The sequence below is a fragment of the Bactrocera tryoni genome, unplaced genomic scaffold (genome assembly GCF_016617805.1).
Source record: "Bactrocera tryoni isolate S06 unplaced genomic scaffold, CSIRO_BtryS06_freeze2 scaffold_9, whole genome shotgun sequence".
NCBI classification, from domain to species: domain Eukaryota; kingdom Metazoa; phylum Arthropoda; class Insecta; order Diptera; family Tephritidae; genus Bactrocera; species Bactrocera tryoni.
Window position 1 is genome coordinate 465,695 of NW_024396545.1, and position 19,315 is coordinate 485,009.

At 35.9% G+C, this 19,315-nt stretch overlaps 1 protein-coding gene across 2 annotated transcripts; it reads left to right on the forward strand.

Moving 5' to 3' along the window:
• The first annotated feature begins 362 nt into the window (after positions 1-362).
• LOC120782031 (spermidine synthase) lies at positions 363-17,386 on the forward strand. 2 transcript variants are annotated; one of them, XM_040114188.1, is made up of 2 exons: positions 363-546; positions 16,566-17,386. In XM_040114188.1, the coding sequence occupies exon 2, from the start codon at positions 16,642-16,644 to the stop codon at positions 17,302-17,304; it is 663 nt and encodes a 220-aa protein (XP_039970122.1). In that variant the 5' UTR covers positions 363-546; positions 16,566-16,641; the 3' UTR covers positions 17,305-17,386. The 2 variants fall into 2 exon arrangements, with proteins under 2 accessions (XP_039970122.1, XP_039970121.1); XM_040114187.1 differs by lacking the exon at positions 363-546 and adding an exon at positions 1,612-1,810.
• The last annotated feature ends 1,929 nt before the right edge of the window (positions 17,387-19,315 follow it).

Below are 19,315 nucleotides of genomic sequence, written 5' to 3' on the forward strand. Positions count from 1 at the left end.
CAAAGATTGTCTCTTTTTAAATAATACAATGAAAATTCAATTAAATGAATATGTAGATAAATGTTCACTATAAAATATTCACTAATATATTGATATCTTTTATTAATATTCACTTATATTGATGTTAAATTTGATGATATTCATGATTTTGTATGCCTGCAATACAAATTTGAACTCGTAATTGCGCAATCTTTGTTTCTATCATTCTTGCACCTCACTCACCACTCACCTTCCACATCACACCAATACACTCAAACATGACACCACACTACCAACTAGAACACAACAACTTTCAACAAAAGGGACGGACAACTCCAGCCGCGCACACTTCGTTTTTGGTTTCCGATTGGTGTACATAATTTATAATTTTGAAATCGTTGTTATAATCATTTTATTCATCCGCCGATTGGTGTAAATTATAATTGTGAAATCTTTGCTACATTTAATCCGAAATATAATACATATACTCATATAAGAATATTTAAAGAGAAAAAAAGCCGTACTTTGCGTTCTTCTTTAGAAAAGTGAGTTTCGGTAAAACAAAAGGTGAGTTCGCTACTTAAGAAAACACTATGCTTAGACAAAAGCTGCCCATTTCATTGTTTTCCCTTAAAACAAAAATAAAACATTAATTTCAATTATAGTGTAAATGAAATTAAATAAAAGAAATGAAATATATAATTTTTTCTACTCATGTCAGTCTTTTATATTTCGAGCTCGTTTGTAAAGCTTACTAACTTTCGAATGATTTTGTCTATAGCTGAATGTGTTTTATTTTCAATTTTTAATATTTTTGATAAATGTCATTAAATTATTTCTAAATAAAAATTGTCTATACCGCAAAAAGGACCACTATAAAGTGTTGTCAAATATGCACAACACTTGAAAATTTTGAATCGTAAGCTTTGCGTGGCCACGAGTGTATATACATATTTGTATACATACTATATATAATAAATGCCCGCTCAAAATCAAACTATTCGTGGAATCTTATTTCTTTTCACGAGTATTACAGCTTCGGTGCAACCGAAGTTCATGTGGTTTCTTGTTTTGAATTTTAAATGTCAAAAAATTTCTCCTTGAAGCAAAATACAAAGGATATAATGATTTTAGACGGTTTATGAATAAATCTGCCATTTTTTACTATAAGATTGATTGCCGTTCCGTTAGCCAATCTATGTAATAATAAATAATATAAGAGGTTTGTCTGTTCACACACACACTTAAAATTTGTCGCTCTTCCAACTCGGAGAAAAGGAAAAGAGCACCGAGTTTGCACGTTGGCGGGAAAGACAATTTTATTCTTATTCGCCTTTCCTTTACAATTTTTTGGGTTTTTTGGATACACTTATGTAACAAAATTAATTTAGAAGACAAAGTATCATAGGAAATTAATATTACAAACGAGTTTTAGTATTGTCACATAAATACAACATAGAAGAGTTTGTGAAGCGTAAAACCAAAAGCTTGAAAGAAAGTTGATCCATGTAAATACAATATACAACAGCACAGTAATTTTGCTGATAATGAGCAACAAAAATCTGTGTGAACTGATTAAAAACTGTGCATTTGCCAACATTGTTATCGCAATATGTTAGGGTCAATAAGCACATTGAAGCAAAAGTTATGGCAGTACTGTTGTGGACTACTGTGAAATAGAGTGTGTTTTCATAATGGTGGACCAAATCTTAAATGGGTGGTTCAGCGAAATTCAAAATGAATTGTGGCCGGGCCAAGCATTTTCATTAAAACTATCGAGAGTTCTTCATGAAGAAAAGTCAAAATACCAGGATATCAAAGTACTAGACACGTGAGTACTTGTAAACCTCATATAATTTTAAATCTATATATGTGTATATAGAAAAATTATGCGAGTGGTTGTTTGTCTGGGATAAAGTCTCAACCTACTAAAGCGATTAAAAAAATTACCCCACTTTTTACAGTTTGTTACAACTAAAAAGATCGGAAAGCGTATAACTCATTTATGATGTCTGTTAAAAGCCAAAACAATTAAAAATAAATAAAAATTAATTTTTATAAACATAAGCATATGTTCAAAATAAAATAAGAAACTTTAAACATTATAATTTTTAGTAAAATGCCAAATGCCAAAAACAAATCAAACCTCAACAATCAAAGGTAGGTTCACTTCATCGTCGAAAAGATCACCGGAAATATTTTGACTGGGGAGTTAGTTTAATGGAAAAATGGTCCTTTTGCAGCAGTCTTTAGAATATTATACTTTTCCACTGAATTAACTAGTCTTGTCTATAAATGATTTTACTTTTAAATAAAATGTAAAGTTATATTTTAGTAAAGCGTTATGAAATTTTTCAGATCTATTAGATTATAAGAAACTGGCTTTGAACGGGTACACAAATTTCTTTAATATGTAAACCGCTAAAAACTTGAAATATGATTCGCCAATTTAGATTTTCAAGAAATGTTTCAAACATTTTTTATACTATAGATATCGCCTTAAATAATTAATTAAATACCTCACTTCAAAAACCGTTGATTAAATCAAATTACCTTAATAAGAATACCCTGAATAAAAAAAGTAAGTGAATAAAACAATAGTGTACTGGAAGCCACCATGAAAGTAAAACTTTTCACAGTTGTTAATTGAAAGTTTTCGAAAAATTAATTATTTATTTAATCATAAATTGTTAATTAATAAGGGAAATAAAAACACTGGTAAGCAAAACTTGTTTTTTGTGACATGAACATAACAAAGTGTTTTTTATATCTATCACCTATAGTGTTTTTGCTATGAGGATTTTTGTTAAAAAAAATTTGCGATTTATATATATTATTGGTGTATTACTTTATTAAACAAAGAGCACATTAAAATGTTACTGTCGATGTTTTTCGGCAATATTTTGTTTTTGGAGTATCCCTTACAATGTTCAGCAGTAATCGGCAAGCAAACTGGCACTCCACTTGCCTTGGTTCCGTTTCTCCATAGCAGAAATATCTTAGTCGAACCGTTCCCCATGTTCGTCACTTACGGCACCTAAATTTTCGGGGAAAAAATAGTGAGCTTTAAGGGACATGTTGCAACCTATTTTTTATAGGCAGTAAGTAGTTCAGTCATAAGATCTTTGTAATTGTCAGCTTTCACATATCCAAGAAAATTTTTAACAACGCTTTTAAAGGCACTCCAGGCTCGTATTTCAGTTTCATTACTCTCTTACTTGTGGACCCATAATTATGCCCTCCTCAATCTTTGCTTTACTGACTATTGGCTATTTTTTATTTCAAATACAAGAACTCTCTTCCATTTATGTCCATTGCCTTAACAAAACTCTTCATTAAACCCAATTTAATATGCAAAGGTAGTAATAATACCTTTTTGCGATCAACTAGAGGTTTTGTCCCAGAGTGAGTGCCTGACGTACTGGCCACTGCTTCTATACATAATGACAGTCTGTCGTACGGCTGTCCCATTCGCAAAGCAATCAACAATATTTCGTATATCTTAGTTGCATTCCAAGAAGAAAGACTATTACTTTCAGGTCTCCACATATCGCCCAACCATACCCATGATAACGGATGTGCTCTAAAAGAACTCTCATATTCGTGTATGATTCTTTCATATGAATCGCATTAGCTAAGGGCACAAATGGATATTTGTTACAATTATGAACCAATACCGCATTTATAGTAAGTTTAGAGGAATCAATGAAAAGACGCTAATCAGATGGATCATGTTTCTGTTCTAGTGCGTTAAACAAAAGGTTAACTTCTGAACGGAATACTAGATCCCCTTTTTGAAGAAAGCAATTTGTGAATGTGAAGGTTCCAACATTTTAGTCTGGATACTAAAAGAAACTGCAATTTAGAAAGGCTTAGATCTCGAACTTAGTCATTAAGTTCGCCCTGTGAAATGGTGAAGATCCTGGTAAATCAAATAAAGGATCAGTTGTCATTTCCTGTGAGGTTTCTGTAACATCACTTGAAGAGCTAGCCGATTCTAGTTCCCCATCGAGACTCTAAGATTCTGGTGCTTTTGGAATAGGATGTTGTTCACTGTGTTTGACAGGTCTTAAAGCTGATGGTAATTTACAGTACCTAACTGTATGTTTAGACTTCGGTTCAATATCTTTAATATTCGTAGGGCAAAAATTGCAGTCAATAACATGGTCTTTAGGTTTTCCAGGTTTAGGTTTTTAACGATTTGAACCTTCTAACCAAACTGTTAAAAATGTTACACAAGTTTTACAACAGATATGAGGGGCCCATGCTTTGTCTTGGTCTCCAACTTTAACACCAAAATACAGTTCGTAAGCTTTTAGCAAAAGCGGAGTAAAATTACGTTTTTGCGATTTAAGAGTTAGTTCACCGCACACATAAAAAAAACTGTTGGCATTATTTACGCACTCCCTAGACATTGTACCTAAAAATCTTAAACACAGTAATTTCAAAAACGTTAAAGAATGTGACCTCAAAAACGTTTTGCTATCCAAACATAGAACACGTAACCGATTCGGACACCGTTAGTCTACTGATAAATTTTGTAAAATAAAATGATTATAAATACCACGTTTACTTCAAACAAGCAGGCAGAACCGGTTTAAGCCGGATAAATCCCTGATCATATGAAAATATGAAATGATGCAATATAATGATGTATGTATTGTAAAATCTAAAGCCGCAGGTAGCAGAATATCTGTGGGTGATAGAAAAAGTATGTTTTCAGATTTGACGTCAGGATATCAAACTGCATTAGAAACACCTAAGAATTTTCATGTCACAAATTATGTGTCTGCCAGTGTAACAGCTGACCAGATATCGAACTACTGCTATGAACAAAAAGTAATAAGGCGTTGTTCATAATTTTAAAATTCTTAATTTATCTTTTATGATCTATGTCGTCGCCCTCAAAATAATCCCCTTTGACCCGAATACACATTGAGAGTGTGTGTTCCTATCCTCGAAACAGTCAGTTTCCGGAATAATCATCATTGAGCTTAGCGATTTAAATTTAATGTCATCAATTGACTCAAAACAGTTTCCCCGGAATGGTTGTTGGAGTTTTTTGAATAGCCAGAAGTCACACGGACCCTAATCAGGCGAATACGGTGATTGCAGCACGATGTTGGTTAAGAATTTGGTCAAAAAGTCGTGAAGAATTAATGCAGTATGCAATGGTGCATTATCGTGGTGTAAAAACCAAGATTTATCGACCCATAATTCAGACCTCTTTTTACGAACCGCGCAAACGACGTATAACATTCATATAGTATTCTTAGTGGACAGTTTGGCCGGTCGGCAGGAATTCGCAGGGTGCCAACCCTCGTTTTCGTCTTCGGCTCAGCTTTTTCGCTATATTCGGCGACTGATCGTCTGTTTTCAGGTCGTTAGCAAAGATACAAGGGTCTTAACCAGTAATAATACGTTTCTCGAGATTATGGTAATCGGAAAGCATTTTTCCACAGACGTAATGTGATGCTGTTTTCCGAAAAAGTTTAATGATTTTGGAACCAGTCGCGGCTTTACTTATCGACGAATGGGATTTCGCTCGAAATTTAAATTTAAAAGTCTTACTTTATATTTCCCACAGTAGTAATCGAAAATAGTTCAAGTACTAATTATTTCAATTAATCTCTCAACGTCATAGAGTCAAATATAAATTTGGTCACACAACACGACTGCGCGATTTTAAATTCATCATTTAGTATTTTAACTTTGCTAATGATTCTCAGCTACCAATTTCACAATATATACTTGTATTGGTTATTTTGGATACACTTCTGATTGGTAAATTCGCAATGACAATGGAATGATCCTCAGTAGCAATCAAAGCTTCATTGTGTCACTGAACGATATCGTTGGATCTTCTCTTGACCTTGTACGATATCGTTACAATATATAATATAGCATACGTATCATCGTCCATCGAATTTTGTGATAATCGTCGGTACCATAGAAAATGGTAGACGATTCTGCTACTTCAGGTCTGATAACTTTAACAAACAACCGTCGCAAAAAAAAGCAATCAGACTTTCCTGAAATGACAGTACATACATAAGTTAACAATAGTTAACCTACTGAAGTTCCCATGATGCCAAAAATTGCAATGAATACAGTCTGGATCGTTCACTTCATGCGCGATCAAATTAAATGTTTGGTCAGCCGTTGTAATTCGATGATCAGCTCGAGGCATGAGCATGACACATGAGCGTGGGAATCCTTATGAAAGTAATTAGAGACCGACCCTAACGGCAGCAGCGATGGTAAGACTAATAGGTTAGCTTAGTTAACTCATTTCAAAGTAACTTGGGTAGTCGACAACACCGTCGCTACCGCTAAAGATAACTTAGGAAGCTATCATTAAAAATAACTGGCGCCCAACCAGAGGAAACCCACGCAGAAAGGACCACCACTACCACCATCACCTGGAGGCAGAGGAATCAAGACCCCACCGATAAATTATGTAAGTGAAACTTTTTTTCTCTCCGCCTTCTGTTTATAATTATATTAGTGATAATTTGACAATTTAAGTGTGGTTAGTGTGGTTGTAATAAACAGGGTTGTACTTTGAACTCCTGTTTCCCTTTTTTTTATTTTTGTGTACTGACGGCCGCTGCCCGTCCGTGCCATCTTAACTACCTTGCATGAGCAAACTTGAGACGAACGAACTGTTGGACAGACTTGACAACCAACTTTTGACAAGCAAACGTCTCACACGCGAACAAGATATGAAAGAACAACGACTGCAGGGTTTTATCAATGCGGCAGTCAGCGCCGCACTACAAGTACAAAGGAAAGACTTTGAAACCAAGCTAGAGCAGCTTACAAACCAGTTTCAGGCCACAACTGTGGCAGCTGCTGAAATTAAGACTTACGAACCAATAAAAATCATAGACGGGCCTGGATGCAGTTAAATCACTTCCAGAGTTCGATGGCTCACAGATATGGTATGATATATTTAAAATCTACGTGAGTAGTTCAAAACACTACCAAGCAGTCCTCATAATTCGCAACAGAATTAGGGCATCGGGTGATGCAGTTTTAGCATCATTCAACACGGTCCTTAATTTCGACGCTTTCATTAGCCGTTTAGATTTTACATACTCAGACAAGCAACCATCGCATCTGCTCGAGCAAGACCTAGCAACGCTAAGGCAAGGACAATTGTCGATTATTCAATTTAATGAGGAAGTTGAGAAAAAACTCACTCTTCTCACAAATAAAACTACAATGACGTTTGACACCGACCAGGCACGGTACATGAATGACAAGTATAGGGCCGATGCACTGCGCGTATTCGTCTCTGGGTTAAAGAGAAACCTCACGGATGTTATTTTTGCGGCCCAGCCCAAAGATTTGCCCTCGACTCTTGCAATGGCCCAGGAGATAGAAGAATAGAATCACGATAGGCACGCATTTGCGGCCCAGTTTGCAAGATCGTTGGAGGAAAAAAACCTCAGACAACCTCAATACCGATCTTATTAGAAGCAGTCCGACATTCAGTACAGAACTGGAAGAAACCCCTATTTCACCAGGGAGCAAGGAGACCGCCCTCCAAAGCGCGACCAAGTTGAGAAAATGGAAGTCGGTCCATTCTCGAGGTTCCTGGTAAGGTCCAACAAGAGACTAGACGACAAGGTCACTCCACCGTACGTCGAGGAAAGAATGGACGCTGATCTAGGAACAACCGTTCTTATTAAAGGGAGGGTGGTCCACAAGGACAACCTGAAGTGAAACTCTCGACATAATACTTTTTTTTACTTAGTTTTGAATTTCAGGCATACGCCCATCTTCGCACTTTTGACTTGGGCTGCGCTGACAGCTTCCAAAAACACACTACTCGCACGCGGACTACATACTGATCCTGGACGGTACTGCAGTAATATGGAACGAGATGAGGTACATAAGGCACATATCAAACTTAACGGAATATGGACAATACATACAAGAAACCACAGACTTCATTAGCGTCTTCCGACAATCACACATGAGGAAGATCTTAAAAGTAGACTCCAGGCATTTATGTACTTTATTAGGGACATTAGGAGTACACCATAGGCATGCTCGGAGCCTAAACTTTTTGGGCTCCGCCCTGAAGGTAATAGCCGGCACGCCTGACTTCAATGACTTACTACAAGGAAGACTAACGGAGCAAGAGCTAATACAGTCAAACAATGAACAGATCGTCATTAATTCCAGAACTCAGGAGCAAATTAACGCCCTCACGAATACGGTCAGTAAAATTCTCAATGTAAAAAAAAAGGAAAGAAATAGATTCATTGCACCTCTATGAAACACGTTTGGCTAGAAACAGAATTTTAACACTAGAGATTCAAAATTTAATAATTGCAATCACACTGGCAAAATTTAACATAATTAACCCAGCTTTATTGATGCAGATGATTTGGAGGCGGTTATGAAGGAGAGTTTCACAGGAGTTACAATAACCCAATTGTTTGGCATAGCTATAGTTAAGGTTTTAGCAAGTAAGGAAATTGTAAGTTTTGTTATCGGTTTTCCTAGACCTAAGTTATTATGTAAGAAGATTACTATATTCCCCGTATCACATGCTGGCCGTATATTGCATTTATTGAACAACATTTTAACTGCCTGCGGAGGCAACATTACTGCTGTTATATCCTGCATTGATACGCCAATGGTAACGTTATGTAAAGAAGCCGAAACTGAAGCTTGCGCACAACACTCCGGCGCTGTAGCACACTGTGCCACCAAGCCCAGCGACTTATCCCCCATTGTCGTCGTCGACGATGGTATAGTTTTGATAAACGATGCAATAGTCAAGGCTAGCATAGATAATGGCCCTGAAATGTTTATTAATGGCACTTATCTTGTTACATTCGAACGCACCGCTTTTATCAATGACACAAAATACGTTACTCTCAATGGATACCCTAAGAGACTGCCACAACAGGCTGCCTCCGCACGGATCAGCATAACCTCCCATCACACCCTACTAAGCCTACCATTTCTCCACAAGCTAAGTGAAACAAACTTGCGACACATCGCTGAATTACGCATACGAACGATAGCTACACCACTAGTAACCACAGTTATTTGTGCCACAATCGCCGTAATCCTTGCTGGATCAATCATCTTACTAAAGCGTAGGCGACGAAGAGAAACTTCTAAGGCGGTGCGTCAAGTGTTGGAAAGGTTGGGTATGGCCGAGGACGACCATGTTTTGAAAGAGGGAGTAGTTAACAATAGTTAACGTAATGAAGCTCCCATGCTGCCAAAAATTGCAATGCATGCAGTCTGGATCGTTCACTTCATGCGCGATCAAATTAAATGTTTGGTCAGCCGTTGTATTTCGATGATCAGCTCGATGCATGAGCATGACACATGAGTGTGGGAATGCTTATGAAAGTAATTAGAGACCGACGCTAACTGTTTATTAAATAAACAGTTTTAGAACGAAACTCAACGCGTTAACTCATTTCAAAGTAACTTAGGTAGTCGACAACACCGTCGCTACCGCAAAAGGAAATTTATTAAAAAATAACTAAAAGTAACTTGGGTAGTCGACAATACCGTCGCTACCGCTAAAGATAACTTAGGAAGCTATCATTAAAAATAACTTATACGAACCATTGAATATGCAATGTTTCCACTGGGGTGCCTTGCTTACTGGGCATTCATTTTTATACTCTCACATGTTGCTACATTGTTTGCTCACCTAATGGATGCTTGTATTACCTAAAAGTAATCGAGTAAAATATAAGGACCTATAAAATATGGGTATAAATAATCAGAATGATGAGACGAGTTGAAATCTGAACGGTTGTCTGCCTTTCCGTCTGCGCAGACGATAACTTCAGCAGAAATTAAGATATCTTAATGAAATTTGGTTCACGTTTTCCTTGCAGCGCTCGCAAACGCAATTAAGAGAAAACTACAATTTAAGCACTAGATTAAGGTATAATCCATGGTACAGAGAATTGCAGTAACAAGGGGCTCCTGTGGGCTAAAAATTCTGAAAAACGTGCGTGGCCCGTTCTTTAATAGTTTGTATGCACATATTGCACAGGAAAAATCCTTTAAGGATAAAATAGGATTAAAACCCGCCCACCCATAATTTATCGGCTTTGTTGAAAAGCTGCTGAAAGCTCGATAAGTAAATCCACCAAAGACATTTAGTTGTACATTTAGGACGACACAAGAAGACTTTTTGGGAGCTGAAGTCAAAATTATCTCCAGCTGCTCGATTAATTTCAACTTCAATCGGATTACAACCCCACCTAATTCCTATTTAGCACAATTTTAATCTCAGCATGATTCTTTTATTTTCCAGTATAAAAATCAAGGACCAATGCATATATTTGGATAAAACTTTTCAAAAAAAGTGTCTTTAAGGTTCAGATCTAAACTCTGTCAATTTCATACCCACACACTAAATATGGGGTCCACGTATTGTATGTGACTGACTTTTGTTGAAAATATCGGTCATTGTGAGAGATATACATAAGTATAATTAAAATTAGTAAATATGCCTTTCCTAATAAACGTTTTAAATTATAACATGCCATGGCTTACAAAAATCTTCTAAAAATTGTTTTCTCTTGCAATTCACTGCAATTGTTCCCATTGAGAATTATTATATTTCATAAGATTATTTGCCATCCGAATGCACGAAAACATTCCAGCTCTGAATGTATTTATCGCCTGGGGAAGCAGAGCAAGACCTCTACTCCGGTAGAGAGATCAGTTAGAGGAAGACCTGGCTGCACTTGGTATTTCGAATTGAAGCCAAATTGCGAAAAGATGAAACGACTTGCGTGCTGTTGTTAACTAGACTATAATCGCGTAAGCGGTGTCTACGCCAATAAAGATGAGGTATACTTATCTAAAATGGACTGAATCGGGTAAATAATTCACCTAGCTCCCATAAACCTTATCGAAATATTTTCGATCTTCCGTTTACTTTAATTGCTATTCGGACTTTTCATGGTAGGGCAATGGAACGTCTGCTCCATCGTCATCGATTTAGGAATCGGGTTCGTCTTCTTCTGGTGTTATAATTTTACTGTCATTCAGCAGACTGGAGAAGTGTTCCCTCTATAATTTTAGTATGCTCTGGGCAACGGTCACTAGATCATCTCTGGGGGTTATACAAGAGTATGCTCCGGTCTTGATACCTTCTGTTAGTCGCCGAGTCAAAACCTCTGAGCATATGTGCACCTAAAACAGACGTACCTTCCGTCTATCACAACATGATCGATTGTTGACGGATTTTCGATTCGGGGACGGATAACTTTTTTGCCCACTCTGGCATGAGAGTCGCCGAACATGATTCTGATATCGTAGCGGAAGCAGCTCTAATGATCACATCGTCCTTCTCTTCCGTTGGGGCGTGGGCGCAAATCAAAGATATGTTGAAGAACTTCGCTTTATCGAAACCAACATTACGAATGTCAAATTCCGAGGCGAAAATGTATTACACATCACAGTCGTAAAATTACTGTAAACTAGTGTTTGGAAAATTTGCCGTATAAAAAATACTGGGTGTGTAAAATTACTGATAGATTTCAGCACAATCGGCCATAGCAAAATTAAGGGGTTATATACCATTTTCAATTTAAAAAAATCAAAATCTTTTTATTGCTTTATCTTAAAGAACAACTCCTTCAGAGTATTTTCTCAAATTTTCATAGAGATTCGAGCAGTTGAAAAAAAGTTACAGCACAAACACAAGCGGCCAGCGTCACGTGCGAATATCTCGAAATGGTTTTTTTGAAAAATGACTTTACGGTGACATGGATTGGTGGAAAACTACTAAACCTATTTTCTTCAAATTTTTTTTTAAATGTTCGAAATTAAATTTTTCGCACACTTTTTACGCACAAACTTTTTTTCGCCGAAATGAATTTTTTAGTGAAATTTCTAGTGACCAAAAAGTTAATTTTTTGCATAAAACGTTCACGTGTGCACAAACAAAAAAAATCATAAAAACTATAGTTCAAACACAAGGAATTACACTAAACTAATGAAATTTGTTTACTTTTATGGTTTTAGTTGACTTGTTCGACCTGGGGAAGTGTCACCGCAAGGCTCTGCCAAAAAAGGCCTCTAAGGGAAACAGCCACCTCTTAAAAACTATTTGATATTTTTTTACAAAATTTCGCACAAACATTGCTAATAAAGTGTACTATCAAAACATAAAAACATTCGTGCAATGAAATAAATGCTACATACCTAAAAAAAATCCAAACTTTCCATTTTTTCTTCGACAAAGAAGGTATATAACCCCTTAATGTAAACAAGTAAGGAAGGGCTAAGTTAGGGTGTCACCGAACCTTTTATACTCTCGAACGATAAAGTGATAATCGCGATTTCATTATCCGTCATTGACATATTTTTCAAGAAAATGTTATATACCGAATTTCATTAAAATCGGTTGCGTAGTAGTAGTGGTTTTCGGTCCATAAGTGGGCGACGCCACGCCCATTTTCAATTTTTAAAAAAAGCCTGGGCGCAGCTTCCTTCTACCATTTCTTCCGTAAAATTTAGTGTTTCTGACGTTTTTTGTTAGTCGGTTAACGCACTTTTAGTGATTTTCAACATAACCTTTGTGTGGGAGGTGGGCGAGGCTATTATCCGATTTCTTCCATTTTTTAACTGTATGTGGAAATGCCTGAAAGAACCGACTCTATAGAGGTTGGTTGACATAGCTAAAGTAGTTTCCGAGATATGTACAAAAAACTTAGTAGGGGGCGGGGCCACGCCCACTTTTCCAAAAAAATTACGTCCAAATATGCCCCTTTCTAATGCGATCCTTAGTGCCAAATTTCACTTTAATATCTTTATTTATGGCTTAGTTATGAGACTTTATAGGTTTTCGGTTTTCGCCATTTTGTGGGCGTGGCAGTGAGCCGATTTTGCCCATCTTCGAACTTAACCTTCCTGTGGAGCCCAGAAATACTTATACCAAGTTTCATCATGATATCTCAATTTTTGCTCAAGTTACAGCTTGCACGGACGGACGGACAGACAAACATCCGGATTTCAACTCTACTCGTCACCCTGATCACTTTGGTATATATATAACCCTATATCTGACTCTTTTAGTTTTAGGACTTACAAAACTATAATACTCTCCTTAGCAACTTTGTTGCCAGAGTATAAAAATTTAGATATCTTAATGAAACTTTGCACACATGTTCTTAGCACACTGATGTTGGCGATTGCTGATGTGCGGAATCGGACCATAAAATTGATTTACTTTTGCATGATAGTTTTTTTGACTGGTGATGAAAGGATCTAAGCTCAAAGCAATCGGTTTAGGAAGTTCTGATTTGAGGTGATCCGTTAGTTTTTTCATGTATGATGGAGTCGATACATCTTAACGTCCTTATTGCTTGACTCAGCAGATTCTTATGAGAGCTCTTCAATTGAAACTGGTGAAATTGAATAATATCAGGAGCGTGAATTAAAATTTTACGGACTGACGAAGGAAGATAATACCAGAAATATTTTGAAGTTAATTCCTTTGCAGGATCTAGCGCAAATCTAGTGCATTGAGGGTTTATTAAACTAATTCATTTAGAAATTGAATTCGAACAGGACGGCAATAGTGGGTGGACGTAGGTCGGTCTGCAGTTTTTCCAAATTTGTTTGTGCTCTTCATCATTTTGCGATTTTATTATCAGTTATACAGGGACATATGCCGTGACAAATAAATTATTGTCTTCCAAATTATTATTTTTAAATTTCTGCTTATATTCGCTCTGACCAGAATTGCCATCAAAGCCACATATTCCTATTGATAATAGGTAATTAGAGGACTCATTCCGTTCATTAATTACATTTTTGACGCAATGTAATCCAATAATTTTTTTATCTCAACTTCAAAATCAGATTCTGAGACCTTTATTGGCTCAGGATAACTGTTTTTCTTTGAAACTTTTTAAAAGTTAATATCAAGTTTTTTGTTAACGAAGCTTGTAATAAGTAAATAATGAAGCTTTATTAAATTTTTTTCGGTGATAAGTTATATTTCTTCACACATTTCCTAAACACCAAAATTCAAAAATATATAGGCGTGGAAGTTTATATCGATATGATGTGCCTAAATAAAAGTACGTATAAAACAAAGATTTAATAAAAGTGAGAAAATGATAAAATGAAAACCAAAGCTCAAATATGTGTATATATAACATAAAAAACAATAAAAAATGCACGAATATACGTACACTTAAATACAAAAAATTATAAAAAATAACACACAAAAAATCGCACGCCTGGTAGAATTACATGAATAACAAAGAAAGTTGTAGGTGAAACCAAAAGCATAGACTTAGAAAACATTAACTTATAGCCCTGACAGACGAGCAAAATTAATGCGCTTTAAGCAACGCTAATGCGCATTGAAATTTTATGGTGACAGACGGCAGACTTGTGCATTTGGACAGCTGATAGTGAAATTTGTGTATTTATTAAAACAAAAAGTGAAATGAAAGTGTGTGAAAAAGTGAAGAATATTGGAAAAATGGATAGCAAATTGTGCGTTGTTTATTTTCTGCCATCTAAAAATAATAAAATTTGTTTTTGTTAATATACTTGCACATAATTTAATTAGCAATATAAAAACTGTTTACCTCTGAAGCTGTAAACACAAACAAGGCGGCAGATTTCAAGCGACATCTGTCAAACAATAGCAAAAATCTGTCATTTTTAACCAATGTTGCCTACTAAATTCAGCCAAATGCACGAAATTCTTGTGCATTACAAACTTGCATTCACATGGGTAAATGCGCAAATAAATGTAATTGCCCGATAATGCATATTAGCGCTGTCGTCTGTCAGGGCTATAATATAAACAAACTTGACTAATTTAAGGGCGAGACAGGGATCACAACGTTTTGTATATCTTCAATCGATGTATAAGGAAAAACATACCACTCAAAAGGGCACCTACAAAACAATTGTTTTAAATTAATAACACAACATATTATTACATAAAAACTACTTTGTTATATAACATAAGCCTTTATTATCAATACTCATTTCGATTTATGGGGATTAAACACGATTTTATATCGCAATTTAATTTATTATAAGAGCTAATTTTTATGCTATTTTCACTGCACAGTCCGTGTGTTTCTATTGTCTCATTTCTCTGGCTTTTCGTAGCCCCTACGACTGGGATAGACCAAAAATGTATTTACCGTTAGTTTTATTGGTGTTTTAAGAAATAGCCTTGACACAAACAGTGGCAAATTTCAAACTTTTATTTTTTTATTTTTGGCCTATGAAATCGATCAGTGTGCATTGCCAAAAAGTGGTTTGGCTAATTTTGAAAAAGTGAGCGTGATCCCGACTTCTTACAGGTCTAATATACATTTCTGACAAATCGCTAAAGCTAAATCAACCAATTTTGCATATGTTAACTATATTCAAAATTTGCTCATGATAAATGTAACCCAGCTCATTCCCTAGGACTCTGAAAATTTCGCTAAGTCGCTGATTTTCAAAAATTTTCATTCGGCGAGGGATCAGACGCATACCTCGTGATATAAATATTTCGTCAAAATTAATTTTTTTGGTAATGTTATTTGAGGTTAAATTTTAGTTCACGGAAAAATGGCAAAACAATTTCCTCATAAACTACTGCAGATAAATCAATGAAATTTTTTATAATCAAAGAAAAACGTTCATGCTATATCAATAATATTTTTTCATGGTCAAATTGTTTAAATAATAATATTTTACATACATTTTTGTTAACAAACTGAAGATTTTTATTCCTTCTTCACACTAAAACAAAAATGCAAACTATGTGATAGGTGGTTTAATGAAATTTTCGGAGTCTATTTGACCTGGTTTGACCCTATTATGGTCTGTTTCTGTAATCCTGTATTCCTAGCCTATAGTCCTAGCCTTTATATACCAAATTTATTGACACATTCACAATTTCGTCTTATAACGGTTGCTTTCTTCATTCATAAAAATAAAAATTTGTTCTTATCCCTTCTTTCCTTGTTCATCAATAATTTCTTACAGTTATAAGGAAGTGTATTCTAATAACGCTATATGGCAAAAACGGGATATTCCAAAACACTTTTTTCGAGGTTGAGTTATAGTAAAATAGTTATTTTTCCCTTTTTCGAAGTTAAAATAAATAAATCTTCTGTTTGCCTTCCAAGTTTGAAGTTGATCTAAACTTAGTTACTAAAACGGTAAAAGTATTGACATAATCTACTTAATAATAATTAATTTTTGTAGATAGATATGGGAATATCCTAATGGAAACCCTTTTGAAAGGGAAAGTGCATATGACGTTAAAGTTCATTTAATATTTGCTTATCCTGAAATGCAACTTTCAAGAGAAAAAATATTTTAAACAAATTAGTGATAGCAACAGGAAATTTGGATAAAGACGATGATGATGATGACGAATACGATATTAATTTAGAGGATAACAAAAGCAACGATTCAAAATCAATTTCATAAAAACTTTATAATTAAAATTAAAATTTTGGGGCTAACTTGAACTAAAGATTGGTTTATCCTAAGACTAGATGAGTGTTGTGCAGTGTATTTTAAAAATAATTTTGTTTTGTTTCTTTCAGTGCCACGTATGGGACATGTTTAGTTTTGGATGGAATTATTCAGTGCACTACTCGGGATGAGTTTTCCTACCAAGAAATGATATCATTTTTACCGTTAAATAGCCATCCTGCTCCGAAAAAAGTTCTTATTGTGGGAGGTGGTGATGGAGGTGTTGCGCGAGAAGTTTCGAAACATCCTTTAGTTGAAGAAATTCATCAAGTAGAAATTGATGAAAGAGTAGTAGAGTTATCAAAAGAATTTTTACCAAATATGGCCTGTGGATTTAAAAACCCCAAAGTTAAGCTTACCATTGGAGATGGATTTAAATATATGAAAGAACATGCAAACGAATTCGATGTAATTATAACTGATAGTTCAGATCCTGTTGGTCCTGCAGAATCATTGTTTCAAGAAAGTTACTATGAACTCATGAAAAATGCGTTGCGGCCAGGAGGCATAGTGTGCTCCCAGGGAGGAAGCTTTTGGTTGAACTGTGCGTATGTTAAAAAGATTATGGATGGATGTAAAAAGCATTTTACCAAAGTATCATACGCTCATACATCAATTCCATCGTATCCATGTGGACATATTGGTTTCGTGATTGGTTGTCTTGATTCGAATACAAATTTCAAAACCTCGTTACACAATCTCAGTGAAGCGGAATTGGAAAACATGAAACTGAAATATTATACCAGAAATATACATTCTGCGGCTTTTTCATTACCACGATGGGTAGAATTATTTCTCTCTAACAAATAAGTAGAAGTAAAACTTTAGTTTTGTTTTAGGTTTTTAAATGAAAAAACCCAAACAATAAACGTGTTTTTCGCTTCGAAAACGCTTTCTACGTGTTTTTTATCACGGCTTGGACGATTATTTTTAAAACGTTTTAAATACATATATTGGAAATTTTAGAAAACCATTTAATATTCTTAAATTTACAAACCCTATTGCACCGGCTAGTCATTTGGTATTAAAAATTTGTTGGTTGATTGATTACATGTTTGGTTAGACATTTGTGTAAACTGAACAATCTTTTTCCTTATATTAATAGTTAACCTTGTTGTTAGCAAACGACACCACTATCGTAAATAAAAGTTACCTGTCTTTTATAAAAATGGATAAATTTTCATCTTATTATAATACTATTAATGTTATGATGAGACTTTCAATCTCTTATTTTATATTTTTGAAAAATGTCTGTCAATATTTGATTTTATATATCCATTATATGCTAAATTTTGTTTCTTATTTTGTTTCGTTGTATAGTGAATTAAAAATCACATCTTTTTCTTTCTGAACGGCGTAGACACGGCTTACATGATTATAGATGAATTAACAACATCGCGCCCGTCGTATCTTCACTTCGCTAATTGGAATCAATTGGAGATTTCCAGCTGCAGCCGGCTTCTTCTTCACTTGATCTCATTGTCTACTGAAATATAGTAATGTAATGTATGCGGTATTCGACGTTGCCAATGTGCAAAAGACCTTAAAACTTCTGCAAAACCTTTGTCTGGAACACTCCTAACGGTGACTCATGAAATGTTGTCATTGTCCATTCCTCCAGCTAGATGCGAGAGTGCCGGGTGGCGCCTTGGTATGCACAAACACATAAGGTATGCCGACGGATGGTCTGCATCCCTCTATAAGGTGTCGGTAGCCAAGGTGGAAGGGAAAAAGACTAGAGGCGGTGGCCAAATGTGATCTTCCGATGAAGGCTTGTACTCGAGTCTTGCTTCGAGCGTAACTTCCACATGTTATGAAAATGAAGAGATGTTGCGATACCACAATCTTTCCATTTCCACCCAAGACTGGAGGGTGATACCGGATAGCGCTGATACTCCTTAACAGATCGTAGAGGAGACCAGTAACTATGGTTTTGGGAGGGTGGTCCTGCGAATGCTCCCAACTGAAGCCAAGATTCTGGCTTTAGTGGGGCGGAAGAGGATACTGGATAGTGACTATATCCTTTCGGACAAAGAGACCGCGGGGGGAGACTAGGCTCGGTAATGATATTGGTGCACAAATCGCAATGCTGGACAAGAGTTTGGAGCATGAAGATTTTTCAAATTAATCGCCAACACGCAAACATATCCTCAGCCGAACTCTTGCTTCCTCTAGGACGGCGTGAAGCTGATGTTGTCTTTATCCAAGTGCCATGAGTAAACAGCAATGGCATCTCTAAATTAAGGGTAAAGTAGTACATGTAGAACTAGAGCTGGTTTGTTGGTCAGAAATGAACTTAACGTTTTCCTTTTATCTAATTTCATCAACGAGGATATCGTCACTACCAGGCTGGAGTATAATGCTGGAGAAATCTCGCTTGTCTGCCTATATGCCGCATGACGACAAGTTGGAGTAACCTCCGAACCTGATGAGAGGAGCTCTGGTGGAGGCCAAACGAAGAAGAGCCGTAAGTTTTAACGCTCGAATCCCAATAATAGTAAAAGGGGAAATTTTCTCACTTTTTTGACTGATAACAGAGCCGAAGTCCTTGACGATTTGGAAAGTTCTAGATGACTTTTCTTTTCTGATCACATATATATTGGTTTCAGCCTTTACTCCCGTAGTGCAAATATATAGAAACTTTAGAAATACCAAGTGGGGCCTGTATTGCAGGAAGCTCCGATCAGCTCTTCTAGCCCGACTTGGAAGCCCGTAGAAGTGGCTCTAGTATGTGCAAATACTATTAGGTCCTTATTTCTTTTGATAACGTTAGAGACAAGAAGAACATTATTCTTTTTTACTGGCGTAGACACCGCCTAGG